The 22,081-nt window shown below is 42.6% G+C and overlaps 5 protein-coding genes and 1 long non-coding RNA gene across 7 annotated transcripts; 2 read left to right on the top strand and 4 right to left on the bottom strand.

The window, feature by feature from the left end:
* Positions 1 to 1,733: 1,733 nt before the first annotated feature.
* tm4sf21b (transmembrane 4 L six family member 21b) lies at positions 1,734 to 4,803 on the bottom strand. Its single transcript, XM_052059042.1, has 4 exons — positions 4,484 to 4,803; positions 3,667 to 3,732; positions 3,428 to 3,579; positions 1,734 to 2,782 (listed from the first exon to the last, which is right to left on the bottom strand). The coding sequence occupies exons 1-4, from the start codon at positions 4,796 to 4,798 to the stop codon at positions 2,521 to 2,523; spliced, it is 795 nt and encodes a 264-aa protein (XP_051915002.1). The 5' UTR covers positions 4,799 to 4,803; the 3' UTR covers positions 1,734 to 2,520.
* A 1,760-nt stretch (positions 4,804 to 6,563) lies between these two features.
* mblac1 (metallo-beta-lactamase domain containing 1) lies at positions 6,564 to 7,875 on the bottom strand. The gene is made up of 2 exons (XM_052059434.1): positions 7,465 to 7,875; positions 6,564 to 6,898 (listed from the first exon to the last, which is right to left on the bottom strand). The coding sequence occupies exons 1-2, from the start codon at positions 7,873 to 7,875 to the stop codon at positions 6,656 to 6,658; spliced, it is 654 nt and encodes a 217-aa protein (XP_051915394.1). The 3' UTR covers positions 6,564 to 6,655.
* On the bottom strand, positions 6,785 to 9,418 carry lto1 (LTO1 maturation factor of ABCE1). Of its 2 annotated transcripts, none has more exons than XM_052059560.1 (2): positions 8,714 to 9,418; positions 6,785 to 6,898 (listed from the first exon to the last, which is right to left on the bottom strand). In XM_052059560.1, the coding sequence occupies exon 1, from the start codon at positions 9,257 to 9,259 to the stop codon at positions 8,834 to 8,836; it is 426 nt and encodes a 141-aa protein (XP_051915520.1). In that variant the 5' UTR covers positions 9,260 to 9,418; the 3' UTR covers positions 6,785 to 6,898; positions 8,714 to 8,833. The 2 variants fall into 2 exon arrangements, with proteins under 2 accessions (XP_051915520.1, XP_051915589.1); XM_052059629.1 differs by having other exon boundaries at positions 6,785 to 6,915; positions 8,732 to 9,418.
* A 91-nt stretch (positions 9,419 to 9,509) lies between these two features.
* Positions 9,510 to 13,408, top strand: mpdu1b (mannose-P-dolichol utilization defect 1b). Its single transcript, XM_052059195.1, has 7 exons — positions 9,510 to 9,689; positions 9,951 to 10,016; positions 10,879 to 11,011; positions 11,088 to 11,173; positions 11,462 to 11,580; positions 12,313 to 12,423; positions 13,087 to 13,408. The coding sequence occupies exons 1-7, from the start codon at positions 9,563 to 9,565 to the stop codon at positions 13,222 to 13,224; spliced, it is 780 nt and encodes a 259-aa protein (XP_051915155.1). The 5' UTR covers positions 9,510 to 9,562; the 3' UTR covers positions 13,225 to 13,408.
* Positions 13,409 to 14,532: 1,124 nt separating this feature from the next.
* Positions 14,533 to 19,397, top strand: LOC127596569 (mannose-P-dolichol utilization defect 1 protein-like). Its single transcript, XM_052059320.1, has 7 exons — positions 14,533 to 14,901; positions 15,505 to 15,570; positions 15,780 to 15,912; positions 15,998 to 16,083; positions 16,795 to 16,913; positions 17,000 to 17,110; positions 17,651 to 19,397. Exons 1-7 carry the CDS (start codon positions 14,775 to 14,777, stop codon positions 17,786 to 17,788), a joined length of 780 nt encoding a protein of 259 aa, XP_051915280.1. The 5' UTR covers positions 14,533 to 14,774; the 3' UTR covers positions 17,789 to 19,397.
* Positions 15,937 to 21,162, bottom strand: LOC127596811 (uncharacterized). Its single transcript, XR_007961570.1, has 4 exons — positions 21,055 to 21,162; positions 19,665 to 19,745; positions 19,490 to 19,585; positions 15,937 to 16,075 (listed from the first exon to the last, which is right to left on the bottom strand). It is a non-coding gene; the product is annotated as an uncharacterized LOC127596811 (long non-coding RNA).
* Between the last annotated feature and the right edge of the window lie 919 nt (positions 21,163 to 22,081).

Genomic DNA, 22,081 nt, shown 5'->3' with positions numbered 1-22,081 from the left:
AATAAAACCTCTCCTCTCACATGAACACTGAGACAGTAATTCATGCCTTTGTCACATCCCAGCTTGATTACTGCAATGCCCTTTACTTTGGAGTCAGCCAGTCCTCCATTAAGCGTCTTCAGCTGGTCCAGAATGCCGCTGCTCGCCTCTTGACTGGTACTCGTAAGAGGGAGCACATAACTCCTACTCTGGCATCCCTTCACTGCCTCCCCATTCATTTTAGAGTTATTTTCAAGATCCTCCTCTTTGTTTTCAAATCTCTGAATAATCTCGCGCCACCTTACCTCTCTGAGCTCATCCGCCCCTACACACCTGTCCGGCGCCTCAGGTCTGTGGACCAGAAATTATTAGAAGTACCAAGAACTAAACTTTGGCTCAGAGGGGATCGAGCCTTTTCTGTTGCTGGTCCCTCTCTCTGGAATGACCTCCCACTGAACATTCGGCAAGCCTCCTCGCTGCCCATCTTTAAAGCCCTCCTCAAAACTCACTTGTATTCTTTGGCATTCGACTCAGCATGACTTAGATTTGTTCTTGGTTTTGCTGTTTGGTGCTTTCTACCGACTTTATTACCGATTTGTCTTACTGTTTATTGTGCATGTTAAATTGCTCCATGTACAGCACTTTGTATGCAGTGATGGCTGTTTGAAAGTGCTCTATAAATACTGTTGACTTGACTTGACTTGACTTCAAACTGATGCATTCTTGCATGAACAATTCCGGTCGGGATTGTTAGTAGGGCTTGGTTGGGACCTCCAGACACAACTTTGTTTTTCCTTTTGCAAAAAATAAAGTTATGTTGGGTACCCGGCGGCTGGGTGCGCCGCCGCCGCCGGCCTCGCGGGGTCAGGCGCTGTTGGTTGGGGCGGGGGAGTAGGAAACCGGCCAATGACCGGCACTGTACCCCACCCCTGTCCGTCCCCGTCACGCCACGCCCCACGCCTCTCCTTGCAGCCGCCATCGACGCCTCTCCCCGCGGCCTTCGACGTCGGGACGCAGCCGCCGGGTACCCAACATAACTTTATTTTCTGTAAAAGAAAAAAAAAGTTGCCTTCGACGCCCCGGCCGCCGTCCCCCTCCGCCCTCAGCGCGTCTTGCTTTCGCGCGGGCCGCTGGCCGAGCTCCGGTAAAAATCCTTCTGCAGGTTCACCAACGAAACTGGTCCCTCCTCAATTTCAATCACTGCAATTTCAACCAATACATGCCGGCAAAATCTGCCAAGTACGCGATCAAGGTTTGGGCAAGTTGTCTACCGGGTGGACAAAATGCCCTTCTGCTTGTCTGTATTTTTAAGAGGGAATTTCTCACTCACAATTCCTCCCGAAAAGAAATATGACCTCACACAGGTGGGGGCGGGGTTGGGTGGAGTTTACAGTGTTATGATCTCAAAAAAAAAAAAAAAGCACAACGACTTGAAATTGATATACTTTAATTTTAGAGTTACAAAGGCTGAAAAAATTGAAACCGCGCACCACAAAAGTGGTTTCAGATTAAAATCCTTGTTGCCTTCCTTCCATCATCCTCCTGTTCTTCCCCCTTGCTTACTCCTCCTTACTTCCTTTCTTACAGTCATACCATTTTTCCCTTCCTTCCTTGTCTCCCAGCATCAACAGCAGCTCATTTCCTTCATCCCATATCCTTTTCCTTCATAAGCTCCTCATTTCCATCCTTCCTTCCTGAAAGAAGAGATTTTAAAAATGTTGCCCCCTTCCCCGCAGTATTTTCTGTGTCATACGTGAAGCCGCATTGTAAGCTTTATTACAAAATATGTTCAAACATGTACACACACACACAGAAATAAAGCACAGTGTTGTCAGTCATGGGAAGCAGAGAAAGGAATCACATCATGGAGTAATGGGAAGGCCTCCACGGTGTACAAAGGATTTCCCAAACTGTCTATTTGCATTTGCACACTGGAGCTGAAGTCAATCCCCTCGATGATCTTGACGCGGGTCGGCTCGTCGTTGAGTGTCTGCCTTGCCAGCTTACTGTTGAAAGAATGCGTGTAGAATGTTGGTTATAACCGTCATACTGTACATTGCAGTCGGCGACATTTCATGATGTATTGCAGTTGTGATTTCAGTTGCTGTATCGTGATACCGTTGTCAAGTTATAATGGTAGCGTAATAGATTTTAGTCTAATTGATGTCATGATCCCATGTTTTTTTTCCCTTCGGTTATTTCAAGTGTTGCATAAACGCGGTATCGTGTTACAGATGGCAAAATATTGTAATAGATATGATGTATCTTAAGTTTACTAATATTGTATCATACTATCATTTTACAAGTTAGCCTATCGTGATATCAGTATTGGAAAACTGCCATACTATCACACTAGAAGTAATTTGATCATTTCTTATCTCAAATAAATGTCAGATACAAAATCTTCTTCTCGTACATTAATGATCATGTAAGCACCGTATCATGATACAGACAGTAAAATAGACTGTGATACAGTACTCGTGTGTTATCGTGCACTTCCCACCCCGATTTGTAATCAATACACAACAGTGTGTCTGATCATCACCATTTCAAATCCTCCATGAATGCATTACGCTTAGTATGAAAGGGTGCCGAAAAGGGAGCCCTGGCCCCTACCTCTTTTCCGGAACAGGTGCCGCAGATGCATCCGAAAAGCCCGTTGATCATTTGAATGAGACAGAGGATCAGTTCAAGGCAGGCTGCCACCAAAAGCGTAGAGAACAACCCCACGTTGAATTCAACCACATCCTTGGGGAGGATGCACCAATTCCACATGTGCTTGTCTGTCAGGTAGTTCCCAGTGCTGCAAGGACAAATAACCCAGAATTGCGCGAGGTCATCTTCTGGAGCTAGGATATCGTAGCACCTGGGGATTCAAGTGGCCTGACTTCATATTTACTTGTACAATTTGTTGTTGTTGTTGCTTGTAGACAGATAGTGAAGCTGCCCCCATGGCCACAAAAGCTTAAAGTTGTTTACTGACACTCCCTGTTGAAGTTTACTCTCAAAATAAACGAAACAAACTTGCCTTTGCTAGCTTAACGCTAACGTGCAATTTGGAACACCGTAGACATGCTAATAATTAGCATTGGTAGTCGGCGTGTTTGAACACAAATCAAAAACACGAATGCAGACAAAAGGGCCATACATACTTTCTTTATCCTGCGCAAGCCCCCCCCCCCAAAAAAAAAAAAATCCCGACTGGTATTACTGCAACTAACTGAGGAGTTGTGACCATCTTTTCCGTCTCACTGAATTGTATGTCTGTAATAGACTGCCCTGACTTCACCAAGGGAGTCGCCATGAATGAATCAGAATGCACCAATTTTTTAATTCTTTAAAATCCACTTCATTATGTTTTTCGGCTAGGTTTTAAAAAATATATAAAATCATTTATTATTATTATTATAGAACATTTACTTTGCAAAATATCGAACAGACGGATTACCTGTTTGCAAAGGGGACCCCCCATTTGGGGAAGGGATTTTGCAGATTGCTCCAGTAGCACAGCGGCCCGTTGGCAAGGCCAAGGGCAGCCACGCTCAGGCTGTACACGGCCCCCGCCACACCGGCGGCTGCGAAGCCGATGGACAGAAACATCTGTGCGGAGGGACATTGTGTCAGACGCTTACAAGCTTTTTTCTTGGGTTTAATGGGACCATAAAAAAAAAGTTTATTTGCACTCACCCCGCAGCGGTTGGCGCAGCATTTGCCAGAACTGGTCAGGTGAATGTGGATGGCGGGGATGAGGACCTTTCAGACAGAAGCATCAAGAAATGACGTGGTATTAAAAAAAAAAAAAAGGATAGAATTTTGTTTAAGGGTCAATCTCAAAAACACATGTAGGATGATACAGGAAATTTGCCACTTTGGTTCAAAGCACCCATTTTGAGTTGCCTCAAAGACAAACCTAGTTCAGAGCCAGTTTTCTAAAATTGAAGAACAAAAAATGGCCGTTGGACCCAAAAAAAAAGTCCACGATCCAATAGCACAAAAACAGGAAGTCGGCCATTTTGGTTCAAAGCAGCCGTTTTAGATGATTAACACGTCATAAATCATGCATTATGTTCCGATAGTTGTTTTTTTTTTCAGACACGGTGTTTTCTTGCAGATTAGAGGCACAAGATTGGGCCAGAGATGACTGATTTTTTTTTTCCACTGATAATATTTTTCATGTATGACTGTCAATTCATGACAAAAACTGATTTGAAAAAAATGTATAAACTGTCCTTTTAAATTGCGCTTTTTTGGGCGGGGGAGGGGGGGGCATTGCATGTGGGTGTTGACGAAGTTTAACGATTCGACCAAATGATGAAAATTCCGCCCTCAAAGCACCTTTTAGTTAGCAACATGGCATTTAATAGCCATGCGTACCGTGAGCAGCCACATGAGTTTCAAGAACCCATGCATGGAAAACACACAGGAAGTCTGCCATTTTGGTCTGAAGCGGCCATTTGACGGTAATTTCTCATGTTTCGATGACTCCCAAATATGAACGACTCACCATGATGCCTCCTCCGATTACTCCTCCCATGTATTTCACCTCCTCAGTGATCCGAGGGTGCCCTTCCCGATCCTCGGCCGCATACTTGGTTTGGAGGTCGGGGAAGAAGAGCACGATGTTGCAGATGATGGAGACCAATGCCAGGATATAGAGAGGCACGGCGATGAACTTGGAGCACGCTCCCGTACACATGTTTGCAGGTGAAAGCACAAAATAACACAGAGGGAATTCCTGTTTCAGATATATGACTATATATATGATTAGCGCTATTGTGTGTGTTGTGCAAAAAGGTGGAGCGATCGGTGATAAGCGCATGCCGCCTGATTAGACATTTTATGACTCGCACTTTATGGCATGGGAGGGTGTATTGACAGTGTTTCCATGAGGCCCATAAAATTCAGCTTTGTTTGCTTTGCGCCTTTTTCTTTTCCAATAATACGTTACAAAGACAAAAGGTTGAGTACTAGAAGATTTTTTTAATGAAGGTGTCATTTAGTCGGAGAATAAATTGGGCATATCAAGAAAATCTGAAAATTACTTTTAATGTTTTATATTTAAGAGGGAATTCTTTGAAGAAAAAAAGGTGTGTTACACTTTAAGAAATTAAGGTCATAATTACTCTAAAAATAAGTAGATTGTTTCATTAAAAAAATAAAATAAAAACGATGCCCATCCCAGATAAGGGGAAGAAATGGCTGGATGGTTGCATGATTTAAAAAAAAAGTCAGAAGTCATTCCAAAAATGAAGTCATAATTTCCATCCATCCATTTTCCGAACCGCTCAATCCTCACTAGGGTCGCGAGGGGTTCTGGAGCCTATCTACCGACTACCGAGCCGCCCAGTCATAATTTCTTTTTTTTTTTAAAGAAATCTGCAACATTTTGTTTCTCAAAAGTTTTTTATTTTATTTTACTTAGGAATTTAGATTGATGAAAGTTTTTTTAAGGTTCTCGACAACTGAGAGGGAGTTTTATTATTTATGTTTTTAAAAAATAAGTCTAAGTCAAAGCATACCACCCGTGCTTTGAATAGTTTTACGGCATTGCGCAATATGAAAAAGCTGAATATCTAAGTTGCCATAGAGTCGGGGCAGGGGACGGGGTGGGGGCTCCATGCATGCGTGTGTTGTAATTTGATGGTCTTATCAGTGAATTATGGTGCGATTGAGATCTTTAGGGCGTGTCAACGTCCATACCTGACGGTTGAAACACACACAGACTGAGGTTATTAATCTCGGTGATATAAACAGCGCTCAGTGCCTGGTACTGTCACTCTGAATGATTTGGTTGGGAGGCGTGGGTGGTGGTAATAACGTGATGATGTCATTGGGAGGAGTTTGCCAAATGACAGATTGATAAAATCATTTTTGCCAGGGTTGACAATATAATGTTACAGGAATAAAGATGCCATGTTTTAGAAGGGAAAAAAAGTCATAAGATTTTTTAAAAATGTTTACATTCACAGCTGGACTGTTCAGGTTTTCTGAGAAAACTTTGCTCTAGTTCGGAGAGCGCTTGCTTAGTTAGCAAAAGTCGGAACTGTTTCACTCTCAAAGAGAATAATACAGGATTATTGTAGTCATTTAAAAATTTTAAATCAGTGACTATTATGAGGGTAATTGTATGGCAGTTAGTTTTAAGACGACAAATTATAACAAGGCATAAACCTTTTATGATTTTTTTCCCCTCTGAAAATTGCAAATTTGCGACATTTGTATTTCGGTTTTGCAAATCACAAGTTATTTTTTTAAATAACATTTAATCCCTTCATGGGGAAAAATCTGAATTTACAGTGTAGATAGTTTTTATTCCTCGAACATGAGTTTTTTCGAATATGAGTTTTTAATGTGGTGGCAGTATGTTTTCACAATAATGTGCACTTTAATCTCAGGCATCGGATCATTTTTTTCCCTCCAAATATTCCATATGAATTTCTCCAATTTCATTTGTGTAAATAACTCGTAAATGACACTGTCTTAGAAATTCTTTCTTTTTGCAATTAAAATCATAATGAGGACATACAAATATTTTATTACAACAATTTATTATTAATTCCACATGGAAAAATATACAACGAAGTAGTATGAACAAAATTCTTCCATTTTCACTTTGTAATACTTTTCATATTTCAATGTGTATCGTCAAGTCAATCCAAGCTCCCGACTCCTGGTTTCAGGAATTTCGAAGGACCCGAAACGGGAGGCCGTGACCCGGTATGATGATGTCAGCGGTGCGGAGCGCCTGTTGGCGGCTCGTCTCCTGCGCAGCAGGGTTCAGACTTAAGTCCCGCCACGTGTCGTCATCGGCACAGCAGTCGAATAGGTCCCCAGCCACCAGAATCGTACCCACCGATGTTCCCTTCACCTGGACGCTCACATCCTGACCGCTGTGGCCTGGACTGGGAACCACACACACCTGGAACACAGACACAGGTGAGAAGTTTTGTGGTTGTATTGAATAGTAACATCACAAGATGAAAATGTTAAATCTAAAAAAAAATTTACGTGACGATTGCGGCAATCTGAATCACTGGACGAATACTACCACACAGGAGCTGTCACATCCCAGCAGACTGGGCCACACCTCTCGAAGGCACACATACACTCCTATGATTTACAGAGGTGTGCGATTAACAACATTTTGCTGGTCCATTATTCATCATCCAGGAGCGCCCGAGGCACTCACCCATCACCGTAAATCAGTTTAAAAAAAAAACAAAAACAAATTCTCGCCGTGCCAAACTGTAAACGTCAGTTGGTTAGTCCATCATGTTATTTTAAGCGCGCTTCCATCTTCCTCTAGTATTCAAAGCTACTTTCTTTCCCCTTGCCTCATTCATATATCCCGACTATACTAACAGTTAACGCATGATTCCAATACGCTTTATTGTCTTTTGGGTGCAGTCACCTACTGTACATACATCGTCAATGCAATCTACTCAAACAAGCAGACCGTAAAAAACGGATGAATGCATCTCTTACGTGCTCGTCTACGACGTGCGCGTGCCCCTGTGCCATCTTATTGGGCCGATATATGTCTCCTCGGCTGAGGTCATACCCCACGATGACCACAGCAGACGGGAAAAGATTAAGGTTCCCCACGTGGTCAGAATGGCCGTGAGTCCCTACGACCAAGTGAATGTCACCGGGCTCCAGGCCCTTTTTCCGGAGACTTTCCACGAGAAAGTCCCTGCTCCAAGGTCCGCCGGTGTCTACCAGAATGTTGTTGCCATCTCCCGTAATGAGCGTGACGGTTCCGTCGGCTCGAAATGTTCCATCGGGCTGCGGGTGATAGTAGCCCACTTTCAGTACCGACACCGAGTATGGCTTGCCGGGAAAGTCCAGCTGAGTTTCGCGTAGAAGGATTTTTTGGAAGTCATCAGAGAAAGCCATTCGCTCCACTCCGCGGCGCCGTTCATGACGTCATGACTGTCGCATAATTAAGACGTACGGTGACGAACTACGGAATAGATATGGGACCAATTAATAGATATTGATTAAACACTAGATATTGATTAAACAAACAAAATAAAAACAAAGCACTTTGTCCATCCGAGTTGTGATACGCTCCGCTTAAAGATAGTTTTGAGACACACCTCGTCGATTGGTTTTCCTCTGCCGCCATCTGGCGCAACAGAGATGCCATTGCCGCAGTGACAAGTTGACCTTGGTTGAGGGACCAAGACTTCGGGGAGGAAAAGCGTGATTTTATCACAGGTTTTCGATGTATATCACGAGAACAAAGTGTAGACGTTATCACATTTGTTGTCGATGTATATCACGAGAACAAAGTCTAACTGTCGTAATATTCTGTGTATAATAAGTCGTTACTGTAAAAGTTGTCTCGTCATGATAGGAGATAAATTTAGTAAGTGATGTATGATGCGGCCTTATCTTCATATTGGCACTATTTTTAACTGATATTAATGATAATTTTACAATTATTTAACCTATTTTTCCTAGTCACACTGCTCCTGTATTCATGACATTTGTGCTGTTCTCCGATTTAGCGGAAATATTTTTAAAATACATATGTTTAAAAAAACTACAATGCGTATTAACTTCTTACGTTTTTTTTATTACTTTTTTGTCATCACACACCCTACAATAAGAATATGTAATTTGAAGATGATAAATGAATAATTTGGGTTAAAACATATAGGACCACTAAAATTTGCCGAGTTTACACACCTCAGAGTAGTACGGAAAGAAACAACAAAACAGGACTCACTTTTTTTAAAACTAACAGACAAGCAACATATGCTTCGTGTTTCCATGGAAATCCAGGTTGAAGATCTTTGGGTTTGTCAAGATAGCGTTTCCACGTTGGCCATTCAAGTATTGTCAAGATTTAGAAAGAAGCTGCTTGAGACGTTTTGGTGTAATCCTTGAAGTCCGTTTGGATGCTAAGCATGGAGCAGACCTGTTTGAATTTGCATCGAAGTTTCGCCATATCCTCCTGCAGTTTTGCAGATTGGGGGTCATCGCAGCTGCAATTCTGGATCAAATACAGAAAAGATTCAAGGGCTTTGACACGTTTTCGGAGTTTGGGGTCTGGTCCATGCTGAAGAAGACATTTCCATGTAACGACAAATCCATGATAAAAGGAAATCTCCGTGGACAGTTTAGCCCCGTGAGAGGCTCCATGTTTGCGACCAGTCTGCAGACCTTGGTAGGTCCCTTTTTCGAAGCCTTCTTGGTAGCCCTCCCCACGGAATTTTTCATCCGCCATGAGAATACAATCAAATATATCGTTGTCGTGGGTCTCCAATGCCATTTTGACGACAGGTCGTTTTCAAACTGCACGTAATCCTTGATGAGTTCGGCGCATGAGTGACGCAATCAAGAGGCGACTATACTATGTTTCGTGACCATGTGAAAATAGAAACTCGTCCTTTGGTTAAAAAAAAAATTGAACGATTTTTCTAAACAATTATTAGGTTAATGCTTACCGGAATTATCGTCATAAAATATATTTTGGTCCAAAATTTTGTTCCCTACAGAATCGTTGCTTGGTTTGTTAAAGACGGACTCTTTCAGCGGTAGCACATGCCACGTCACGTGACTTGACCGCTGCACAATGGCGGAACAAGTCGTTTTTGAGAAAGCGTCCTCATTTATGGACCCCTTTAAAGGCGTCTTGTTGACATATTTGATACCAGAATCGTGCTACGATGAGCTTTTTCTCAATTTTAATTTTCTACACGGTGAGTGTCATGTATTGAGTGTTATTTCGGCCCTAACACAGGCGCTAGTTTGGGTTACCCGAAAGCCCAAATGCACTTGTAGAGAGATAATGGAGAACTAAAGATATCAGGCGCTGCTTTGGTGATATTGTCCATTGGATGACACACTGTGTATGTTCTGTGAATTCTTTTGCCGTCATTTGAAATGCCTTTCCCGGCAGCATTAACCTTGCCTCCAATATTGAAAACTATCTCTTATTTTGTTCAACATTTGTGTTTCAGTACCATGTTTAAAGATTTTACTCAGCAAAGGCCTGGGGATCGCCATCATCCTGGGATCGGTGATGGGTAAAGCACCTTTTGTATACCTCCGTGCAATTGATAACACAATGTTTTAAATCAGAGGTTACCAAACTACGGCCCGTCTCCACATTTGGTCCGGCCCCCCTGAACAATACCAGAGAATCTTTTGATTTATTTTTCATCCATGTATATTTGTATTTTATCATAAAATTTGGCTTTTGCAATAAAATATTCCTTAGTTATGAATTATTTTCATCATTAACTATTAGCTAGTAACAATTTCATAAACACATATAACGTGACATTTGTTCCGTCATTCTGCGGTCTGTGGCGTTATCTGGCAACCCCAGAAAAAAAATCCTAAACCCGTCCCTCTCAAAGAGAACGTAATCATGGCGAAAAGGTAACGTAAGAGAAAAAAAATATTCAGAATGCAGGGAATTTAACCCAAAATGGCGAAACTATTTTTTTTCAATGCAAAGAAAAGATTGTCTGTCTCATCTGTCGGTGGCGGTATTCAAAGAATACAATCTGCAGAGACACTCTGAATCCCGTCACAACGACAAGTACGATTTTTTTGCAAGGGCAAATGAGAGCACACACACTGTCAACGCTAAAAAGAGGAACGTTAGCTCAGCAAAATACATTTGTACGCCAAGCTCAGCTGAACCAGCCATCTGTTCGGGCTAGCTTTTGGTTTGCTCATGCCCAATCATCCCTGCACCTTGAACACTTTATTCTCGAATACGCCATGACCTTGTAAATATCATGTGAAACCAAGCCTCTTGAATTTTCATTCGCCTGCAGCAACACCCAAAAAAAAGTATTGAATGGGTGTATTGGCAAATGCTGAATGGCAAATATGCGGAGGTCTTTTGTTCATTTGACCCACTTGTTGTGTTCCCAGTGAAGCTGCCTCAGATCCTGAAGATGATGGGCGCAAAGAGCGGCGAGGGCCTGAGCTTCCAGTCGGTGCTCCTTGAGCTGCTGGCTATCACGGGAACGATGGCCTACAGCATCGCCAACAAGTTCCCCTTCAGGTGGGACCTCGTTCAGGCCATACGTTCACCAAGCCGCGGATTGTTTAAGGAGACGTTGTTTGATGCGTTATGTCAGCGCTTGGGGCGAGGTGCTCTTCCTCATGCTGCAGACAGTCACCATCGGCTTCCTCATTCAGCACTACGGAGGGAGGAGCGGCAGAGGTGAGACAAGAAGCAGGTCGAGATTTTGGGGGTAGGGGGTTTGAAGCTCAGAGGAATTCAAATGTCTGAAACATTACCTGGTAAGCCATGTTTATTTATTTTCTTAAAGAAAATCAATCGAAAAATTTGAAATGAAAGAATGGTCGCCTTTGGATAATGAAGTCCAAAGTCCTACTATTCCAAAAAGGCTAGAAAAGTATTTCCAGAAAAAGTGGCAATTTTAAGAGAGCAAAGGCTGACGGGAGCAGGGGGGAAAAATAAGCTGTAACGACAAATTGTTTTTGGCAGGTTTCCTTTTTCTGATCGTATACTTTGGTCTGCTGGTCGTCGTGCTGTCTCCGGTCACCCCTATGTCGGTGGTAACCACCTTGCAGGCCTTCAACTTGCCTGCCGTCATCGTCAGCAGGGTAGGCACGGTGAAACCTAGGCAACAAGAATGTTTTCATACAGGAGATATTTTTGTATCTTTTTTATATATACAATTCATTCTATTTCTGTATTTGTTATACATCACAGTGAATTGTTGCATCTAGTAGTTAGCTGTCAGCAGTTTGCGCTGATGGCAATTCAGTTTGCTAGAGACCGTTGAGCGAGGAAAAAAAAGTGGTCATACTTGGATTATAAAGATGAATCTTTTGAATAGATTTATAATTCTTTGAGAGGTTTAAAGTACTTTGAATGGAAATCAATTAAAACTTGGTGTACCGTATTTTCTGCACTATAAGGCATTTCGGAAGGCGCATTGAGTGGCCAATTGTAAAACTGTTTTCATATATCGGGCGCACCGTATTATGAGTCGCATAGAATAGAACCTACAATAGTGGCTGCAGTTATGTTGTGCGTCCACTTGATGGAGCTACACTAAAACAAATACAATACAATACAATACAGCATTATTTATTTAGCACCTTCCCAAACGCTGCAGATGTAACCAAGCGCTTGACAGAACGTTTAAAATACAACGTCCAAGAAATCAGAATATTGATCCATATATATATAAGGTGCACTTTCGGCTTTTGAGAAAATTGAATGCTTTTAGGTGAGCCTTATAGTGCGGAAAATACAGAAAATAATATAAAATAAAAGTCTGATGTTTGTCTTGAGTTTTGCTCTCGCATGTGTTTTTGGGTGTCTTGCAGCTGATTCAGGCAGCCACTAACTTCCGCAACGGACACACGGGCCAGTTGTCGGCCATTTCTGTCTTCCTGTTATTTGCTGGGTCACTGGCACGCATCTTCACCTCACTCCAGGTAGCGGCCTTTTTTTTTTGTTTGTTTTTTGGAACACTCTACACTGCCGCTGTTGGTGATTTGAGTCAAAATATTCTGACGATACACCACAAAGAATCCTCATCTTCATCTTCCAAGCCGCTTGATCCTCACTAGGGTCGCGGGGGGTGCTGGAGCCTATCCCAGCTGTCTTTGGGCAGTAGGCGGGGAACACCCTGAATCGGTTGCCAGCCAATCGCAGGGCACACAGAAACGAACAACCATTCGCACTCACACTCACACCTAGGGACAATTTAGAGCGTTCAATCAGCCTGCCACGCATGTTTTTGGAATGTGGGAGGAAACCGGAGCACCCGGAGAAAACCCACGCAGGCCCGGGGAGAACATGCAAACTCCACACAGGGAGGCCGGAGCTGGAATCAAACCCGGTACCTCTGCACTGTGAAGCCGACGTGCTAACCACTGGACTACCGGGCCGCCCACCACAAAGAATCATTTTTTGAAAGTAATTTTATAAGAATAAAGTCAGAATGATATGATAGAAATGGGTATTTTCATGAGACTAGACATTTTTTGTGCGTTTTACAAAAGTGTCGTATTCATTTTCAGTCATGGAGTCCTTTCTACTTTGTTGCATTTTTATTCTTCCCAGCGATGACCTTGTCTTATTGCACGTGTCCGCAGGAAACGGGTGACGCCCTGATGGCCTTCACCTACGTCATCTCCTCGGCCTGCAACGGCATCATCGCCCTGCAGGTCCTCTACTACTGGAATAGGTCGGCAGAGCGCAAGAAGAAGAAAAAGAAGAAGAAGCGAGAGTAGGCAAAATAATTTCTCCACAACCGCAGAGCAACTCTCGACCTCAAAGGTATTTAGAGGAAACTTGACGACAAACAGAGCATGCCCAAAACGAACAACAACAAAAAGATGAAAACCACAAAATGACATTCCTCCAGTTGAAAAAGAATTCCGAATGTGATCATAAATAAAACTGTACAAATCCAGACTGATTTGCTGTCTCTGTTGGTCAATTCCCTCAGTCAGTTCAAACGTTTTTACACGCGGCACGTGTTCCTCGACTGCGTGTGTTTTGTGTACTTTGCACATTGGCCCTGCTAAACCAATCCCCTATCTGTGTGTGTGTGTGTGTCTCAAGTAGGGTGGAGTTTTATAAACATGTCTTGATAACCCCCCAAAAATTGTAAATATACACTTCTGCCCCCCCCATTTCCAAAAAATGTTTTATTATTTGAGAGTACAAATCTGACGCAAATGCAACAATAAGATATGATTACAAGGAGTCATGTTAGTTTGAACACATCGTCATTAAAATTTGACATCAGTCGAGGTTATGAAATGATGCCAAATGTTTGAGGACGCCGTATACGTCGTTTTCAGAAGATCGAAGGATGTGCAGTCGATAATGCAAAAGGATTAAATAATGTGTACTGATTTGAACATTTGTCAGTGTTAAATTTTGTCCATCGTGACCATTGTCAAAAATATTAATTTTGAAGTGGTGACTATCATCTATACCAATTGGTGTATTATACAATCATTTTTCAAAAATATGTCAAACATTCAAATTTTTATGGAAAATATTTTTTGTCATACCAATTTAGGGAGAAATTGTTTTTGTGTTGTGTTGTATTTTGTGTTGATTGTATAAAGCAGTTTTTTAAATTCAGATTTCCAAGCCAAGATCCTTCGAATAGCTATCAAATGCAATATCTCATTTATTGTATTGTTTTCGTTTTTAATTTTAAAAAAGTGATTCTTCTCATATACAAAGCCTTGTTATGACCGAGACAGGTATTCTCCACGAGTACCGTTTTTTCCGCACTATAAGGCGCACCTGAAAGCATTCACTTTTCTCAAAAGCCGACAGTGCACCTTAAAATCCGATGTGCCTTAAATGCGGATCAACATTCTGATATCTTGGACGTGGTACTTTAAATGTTCTGTAAAGCGCTTTGTTACAGCTGCAGCGGTTGTGAATCTCTATATCAATAAAGCTGCATTGTATTGTATTCCCTTCAGCATAGCTCCATCTAGTGGATGCATAATGCAATCGCAGCCACTCTTGTAGCTTCTATTCTGTGCGCCTTATAATGCGGTGCAACCTAAATATTAAAACAATTTTAAAATAGGCCATTCTTTCAATGTGTGCCTTATTGCGTGTAAAATACGGTAAATTGTTGTATTAAAATTGGAAGTGGTTGAATTGTCAAAGCAATGGAAATTTCCATACAAATACAGAAGAGGTAGCAATTGCGTGTTGACTGTGTACAATGTAACTTAAGCTCCAATGAGCATGTGAGTGATAAAGTTGCCTGGACTTTGATATGTTCGATCCTTGAAACCGAAGAGAAATGGCGGAGGTCACCCTTTTGCATAGAGGGACTTCTTGGCTGGATCCTTTTGAGGGGCTTTTGTTGGAGTATTCGCTGCCGCAGTTATGCTCCGATGCTTTTTTCCTGCGTTTCGACTTTACGGACGGTGAGTACGTGCTCCTCGACTCAGACTTCCGTACGGCGCGAGGGTGCGTGCGTTCACAAGACGGCAAGCGGCACATCGGCAACGGGAATGTGCTTGGTGTAAAGATTGATGCGCCACACCGGCTCGATGACTGCATGAGGATTTTCTGCGAGCATCAGCAAATCTGATTGAATGCATTTTTTATAGCGCAACTTGAAACAAATTGAATGCCCACGTTCTACCGCATGTACACATGAGCTATCATCACGAGTGTATGAATAAAATACACCTCAAGCCTAAAGAGAATCTGACTGAGTCACTGCAAGTGACAAGACTGCCATCCATTGGCTCTGAAAAGAGTCTGGGAGTGCCCGTTTGCTGTCGAGCCCTTTGAAAGCTCTAGCAACTTAGCGCCGTGCTAACCGCTCACTAGCAGCCTACAAAGGGTGATTGAATTTAATTAATGTTTCTGCACAAAGTATACTTTTGAATGTCATATAAGGCCTTCATTTTTTTCTTGCAAAATCGAATGACTTTTGATGAACCCCTCTGCCCGAGGAAGGTCTGAGCCAGACTCCCTCCCTATATATGAAGTGAAAAAATGTGTGGGTCTTTCTCTTTCAGCGCCATGTCTGAGGATTCTGCTCAGCAAATGCCTGGGTACCGTCATCATCCTGGGATCAATGTTTGGTATGAGACTGATTCACTTCTTTTTGCTCTTTAAAACAGCGCGGGCAATTTTAGTGCGCCCTGGGCCACATTTGAGTTTTAACTCAGATAAGGTAAATGTGCCAAGTAATTTATTTTATAGATAAATGCATTCTGAGATTTTTAAAAAATATTTAATCAATATTGAATAATACTTGATTTAGTTGATTATTTGACGGTGTGTCACCCAGTGAAGCTGCCTCAGATCGTGAAGCTGATGGGCGCCAAAAGCGCCGCGGGCGTGAGCTTCCTCTCGCTGCTTGGTGAGCTCGTCGCCATCACGGGTTCGCTGGCTTACAGCGTGGCCCACAGCTTCCCGTTCAGGTGAGGCCCACGACGGCATCACGACTCAGCCCGATTTCCCCGCTGGAAATCGACTCACCTGTCCGCTTCGTGTTCGTTTTGGCAGCGCTTGGGGCGAGGCGCTCTTCGTCATGCTGCAGACGATCACCATCGGCTTCCTCATTCAACATTACGGAGGGAGAACCTGTCGAGGTGAGACTCGGTCAACTCCGAAATTGGGAAGATGATTTTTCTCTTTCTTCTCTGTCATGTATTTTGAACGTCCGACAGACGACGCGATAACAATTTCGTCTCGTCAACGAAAACGCCTATTCGTCACGTCACATTGTAGTTATCAAAGAGCCACGTTTAGCTTCGTCATCGTCTCGGTCTCTCCATGAAAAAAAAAAAGACAATAATTTTATATATATTTAAATTTTATAATTTAAATAATTTTATATATGTTATATATTATTATTAAATTATATAATAATTTCGTCATCGTTGACGAAAAATAACACTCCTGTGGAGTGGTAATTTTATTGGTTAAACGTGACGTGCCTAAGGGAAAACCTCTTAATGGCACGAAACGTGTCAATAAAAAAAAAAAAATATCAGTGAACACACATGAAAAGCACCCATAGTTCAAAAAGTGTGTGTGTGGGGGCGGGGGGTGGATTATAGTAATTTAATGTAAATTAAATAAAAAGGCAAATATGACAGTATACATTTCGATTTTTACTCAAAATCTTCTTGTACTTATAATAAACACAAATTATCTATCTGTCTGTCTTTCGATCTTTCTAAGGTTCTCAGTCTTTCAATCCATCAACCTCCTGTCATAGTTCAGTCTCCGTTTCACTATCGAAATTGAAAATGGTGCTCTGCTGCCCTCTGTTGGCCACCCTCCTATATTGTGTTCAGGCGTACAGGTTGTGCTGCTCTACTTCGGTGTGCTGGGGTTCCTGCTGTCTCCACTGGCCCCCGCGTCCCTGCTCACCGCCATGCAGGCCTCCAACATGCCCGCCATTATCGTTAGCAGGGTCGAGCAAAAATAGTCACCTGTTGTACTTTTTCATTTCGTTTTTTTTTATTTATTTTAATCGCTGGTCGATAATCATGTCTGCAGGTGATTCAGGCGGCCACCAACTTTTGCAACGGACACACGGGCCAGTTGTCGGCTCTTACTTTCATCATTTTGTTTGCTGGCTCACTTGCACGCATCTTCACCTCAGTGCAGGTAAACGCAAAAAGGGGGCAATGTAAAACCTGGTGCAAGCACAACCAAGCCACATCTTCCATCTAGTGGTGAATGGTTATATTACAACTTAAAACTATACAGTTGACCACCAATGGGCTGGTCTGCGAACAGCAAAAAGGCACGTCAAACTCATGCGAATTGAAATACATTAGATTTTTTTTTTGAATCATCAGTAAACCCCCAAAGTTCTATATTTGGGCTAATTTCATATTAAAATATGTAAAGATGATATTTCTTCCCAGCTTGGCAGTATTTTCTTATGTGTACCCTGTTACATTTACCATTTGATCAATGAAAACCGTAGAATACTTTTGATTAAAGTTGAATTATTTTTTTTCCCAATACGTCACTCCAATTAATGAATCACAATAATGATAGTTTACACAATTTACAGTTGTTTTTATTGACTTCTCCACGGTTTGGGTTTATGGTGCCAGTCTTAGCCTGTAACCGATAACCAATAATTTGTGTCCTCGAAGGATTTCTTTTGTTTTTGAATCACGACCCTTGCATCCTCAGGAAACGGGCGACACCCTGCTGGTGGTCACCTACGTGGTGTCGGTGGCCTGCAACGGCCTGGTCGTCGTGCAGGTGCTCTACTACTGGAAGGCCACCAAAAAGTTCCTACAAGACCAACGGGAGCTCACACAGCCGTAGATGCTGCCCTGCTCCCGAATGACCAACATGTGCCCTGAAGAAATTTGATATCCGTACAAAGGTCTGTGGACGCTTTTTATTCGGATGATCAGCTTGGTGGACTCGCCGCGGAGGTGACGGATGCCATCTTGCAGCTGACCTAAGGATTTAACGACAGCACGGACGAGTACTTGAAGGACTCCCGGAACGCCAAGAGAGCTTTCAAGAAGAAAGTGATGGCTCGTATTAAAAGAGGCGGCCAGTGCGCTCATTGACAAAGTGGTGGAGTTTCACGGGAACAGGCAAGAGCTCCCGAAGGCCATTCAGACGGTACATCCAGCAAAGGACTGCACGAGCACGACAACAAAACATTTCTCCCCCGCCCGCCCCCCCCAAAAAAAATCACGCATGACGAGTTAGTCAGTTGGCAGTTGTCTTTTAAACATGTAACACCAGAAATAAGGTCATACAATGGGCAGACAAAGAATGGTAAGGTGTTTAAATTTTTTTTTAAAAAACAAGCACGTTCAGAACAAAAGCTGAAAGAATGACGATGGATAGTAAAACATTTTTCAAAAAAAAGGATTGACGAGTAATAAGGCTATTAAAATAAATAAAAATACATTCGAGAAGAACCTCAAAGGCATCTTTTGTATTTATGTAAAGAGAGAGGGGCGTGCAGAGGGTGGGGCCATTGGGGCGGGGCCCCGGGCATCCACACCACCCTGAATGTGTATTTACGGGCATGTGGATGGGATTGAGGGGCATCCATTGGGGAAAACTTATCTGCCGCACCCCCACAGGGTTTCAAATTGGGGTTTTGAACTGAGATTAGGGTCTCAAAGTCGGATTTTAATCTGGGCTTAGGGGTTCAAATTGGGGTTTGAAATAAGGGTTAGGGTATCAAGCTGTGGGTTGGGGTTTGAAATTAGGGTTTTAACTAGGGGTGGGGTTTGAATTTGGATTTCAATGTCCAGTTAGGGTTTTAAATAAGGGTTTACATCTAGGGTTCAAATTTGGGTTTTAAGATGCGTTCGGGTTACAAACTAGGGCGAGGATTTCAAATTTGTTTTTTTAAACAAGGGTTAGGGTTTCAAAGAGTGGGTTTTAGATTAGGATTGGGGGATTGAAATTAGGGTTTCAAATAGGGTTAGGTTTAAAATCAGGGTCAGGGTTTAAACATAAGATTTTAAATTAGGCATTGGGTTTCACATGACATTTTACAATTCGGGTGATGATTTTCAATTAGGTTTTAACACAAAATTGGATTATGATTTCAAATTAGGGTTTAAAACGATGGTCCGGGTTTCATGCCAGGTTTAGCGTTTCAAATTTGGCTTTCCAACTAGGATTTAAAACTCGGGTTTTGGATTACGAGTCGGGTTTTATTACATTCGTTTTACTATAATAAAAAAAAACTAAGAATAGAGAGGTCAAAAGTTATTTATGACATATTTGTTGAGTGCAAGAAAAAAAAAGGTCTTTCAGTCTTGTGTAATAAAGTACAAGTTCCAAACAACCGTTCCACCTTCCTTAAGCCGAACAACCACACAGCTAAATAATCAAACAAAACACTGAATGCTCACGTCTGAGATGAACTGACAAATAAAAAGTACACATTCCCACAATACTTGTTTGGTAATTTGTTTCCCGCCCTCTTTTTTTTTCAAACATTCACTTTTATTTTATGTTATGTTGTTACTTTTTGCAAGCTATAATTACCTTGCCAGGGACGACTGCGAGCTAACATGAAGGTAGCGCTCAAAACTCAGCAACCACCTGGGCAGCAGCAACGGCAACGGTGGCGTCATCGGCGCTCTAGAAGGCAAACAGAAACAATCCAAAAGACCCAATTGAACACAGAACACCATGTGTGTGTGTGTGCGTGTGTGTGTACCAGAGCAGTCAAGCAAGCAGCAAACGTCACACTCAACGCTTGCGACCATCGACGTGTTTTGCTGTCTGCGCAAGTCGTTTCCTGTACAAAAGAAGCAGGCCATCATTTCCATCCCAAACATTGGATGTACAATACCACCTGCCGACTATTGGGCAATCTTGATTATTACTTACTAAAATGTGTACAACTACAGTTCAGCACACACACGCTCACACACACAAACACACACACACGCGCGCGCGCACACAGCTCTTTGTACCAAACTTTTAAGTCAGCCTCAGCGCTTCCATGACAACCACTTGTTGAAGCCTCGCTGCCTGTTGCTAGGTGATTGGAGCTACTGGACCAGAAAATCCCTCCATTGACGCTCCCCAAACACACACGCACACACACACACATACACTCTCCAAACCCCCAAGGACCCCGAAACCCCCCCCCCCCCTCAGCCCCCCCATGGGCTCCAGCCAAAACAACACTGCCATTTATCATTAATTTGACATGATTTCTAATTAATTCCAGCCTCCAACATATACCAGAACATTTCTACATGTCGGACGAGTGTAAAAAGGAGTAAAAAGTGGAAAATCTCAGACTTCTCAGTTGTCACAAACACACCAGTAAGTTGAGTCAGATTTTCTTACGCAATAAAATGATGTCATTTAATTTTTGGGTTATTACGCACTTTTCTTTGTCAGAATTTGGTATAGTCTGATTTCTGAGTTTTCGTCAACGCACATGTAACCACAAAGTATGTGCTTTCTTCACCTTTTACACAGCTATTTATAACCACAAAAAAAAGTTTACCCCTCAAAATTCGACACAAAACACACTAAAAACATTTTTTAAGAAACTTTTGCTCAACTTTCAATATGACAATCTGCACTGGGGAAGTGTGGAACACTTTTGCCTGGTAAATCTTAAATTGATTATGAAAGCAAGCCCCCCACCCCTCCCACTCTTTCCGACCTCCATCCCCTCCCCTCGCCGACCGATTAGCTGGTGCAAGGGTTCTGGCCCATTTCCATGAGAAAGGCGGCGGTCGGTGAAAGGGTTAAGCCTGTGAGGACCAAGCAAAGCAGAAAGCAGCACTCATTTTCTGCACAGTGGGGGGGCCGGGAGATGGGAACAAAGACGCCCGAGGGAGGAGCGGAGACTGCAGCTTTACTATATGCACCTGCGTGCTGAAAGGCGGCGGACAATGCGCCTCCGAAACGGCCAATTACGCGCGGGACATCCACCACGTTGTGTGTGTGTTGTTCGTACGTGTGTGTGTGTGTGTGCGTGCGTGCGTGTGTGTGTGTTGGTTGGGGAGAAAGTGAATTTTAAAGAGGACAAAGATAAGAAAGTAAAGCTTTCAATCATCGCCCCCGCCCCCTTCACCCCAACTCACCGACATGTTCCCATGCAGCCAAGCCAATGACTGATACGTCATCCTCGATGTATCGGCATGACGTCATGTTTAAAGCGACACGACACGCACACGTGGTCAAAATCGTTGATATCCCTCTATTAGTATTAGGGAAAGAAAAACCCACAGCGGTCACGGAAATAACTCGAATCTGTATTTAATTGACAGTTAACCAAAGAAAATCAGACATTGCTTTTGAATTGTGGTTGTACAGAGAGATTTTTTAACCATAAAGCAAATTGCTATTTTCTTGTACAACCAGTGAGAACGCTTGTATCCTGCAGATTGCCAGATGGAGCAAAGCAGCCCCAGAACAGAACAGAGTCGTGCCTCCACGTGAATGCCACAGATGAATTAATTTATGTTTTGGGAGGTACATAAAACAACAAAAAGTAACAATTGGCCTTGACTGTAAACACGAACGACAATATTGAAAAGAATCAAAAATAAACAAAAGTCAACAGGCGATACCACTGAAGCAGAAGCGTGAACAATATTAAAATCAGTTCACATTAATACTTAGTGTGTGTGTGTGTGTGAAAGAAAACACCGCAAGAAACACAATGCAACATTCAACGTCATACACAAATGATCATGTTGAGACTTGACACTGTAAACGAAAGCAAACCGAGTCCAAACATCACATATGTTCACATTGACTTCACACACTCTAGCCCAATAGTTCTTAACCTGGGTTCGATCGAACCCCAGGAGTTTGGTGAATCAGTCTCAGGGTTTCGATGGAGCCTCTGCCATGGAGGTGAAGACACAACATGTCAGTTAGTTATGGCATGCCCGCTTGGCCATCACTGGCTGGTTTATTTTGTGCACAATTAAAAAACGTGCCCTGCGATTGGCTGGCAACCGATTCAGGGTGTCCCCGGCCTGCTGCCCGAAGACAGCTGGGATAGGCTCCTGCACCCCCCGCGACCCTAGTGAGGAACAAGCGGTTCGGAAAATGGATGGATGGATGCATTAAAAAACGTATACTTCATACCTATACTGATTG

Source organism: Hippocampus zosterae, chromosome 1 (genome assembly GCF_025434085.1).
Source record: "Hippocampus zosterae strain Florida chromosome 1, ASM2543408v3, whole genome shotgun sequence".
NCBI classification, from domain to species: domain Eukaryota; kingdom Metazoa; phylum Chordata; class Actinopteri; order Syngnathiformes; family Syngnathidae; genus Hippocampus; species Hippocampus zosterae.
Note: the sequence above shows the minus strand (reverse complement) of the source record. Positions and strands in the feature narration are given on the sequence as shown.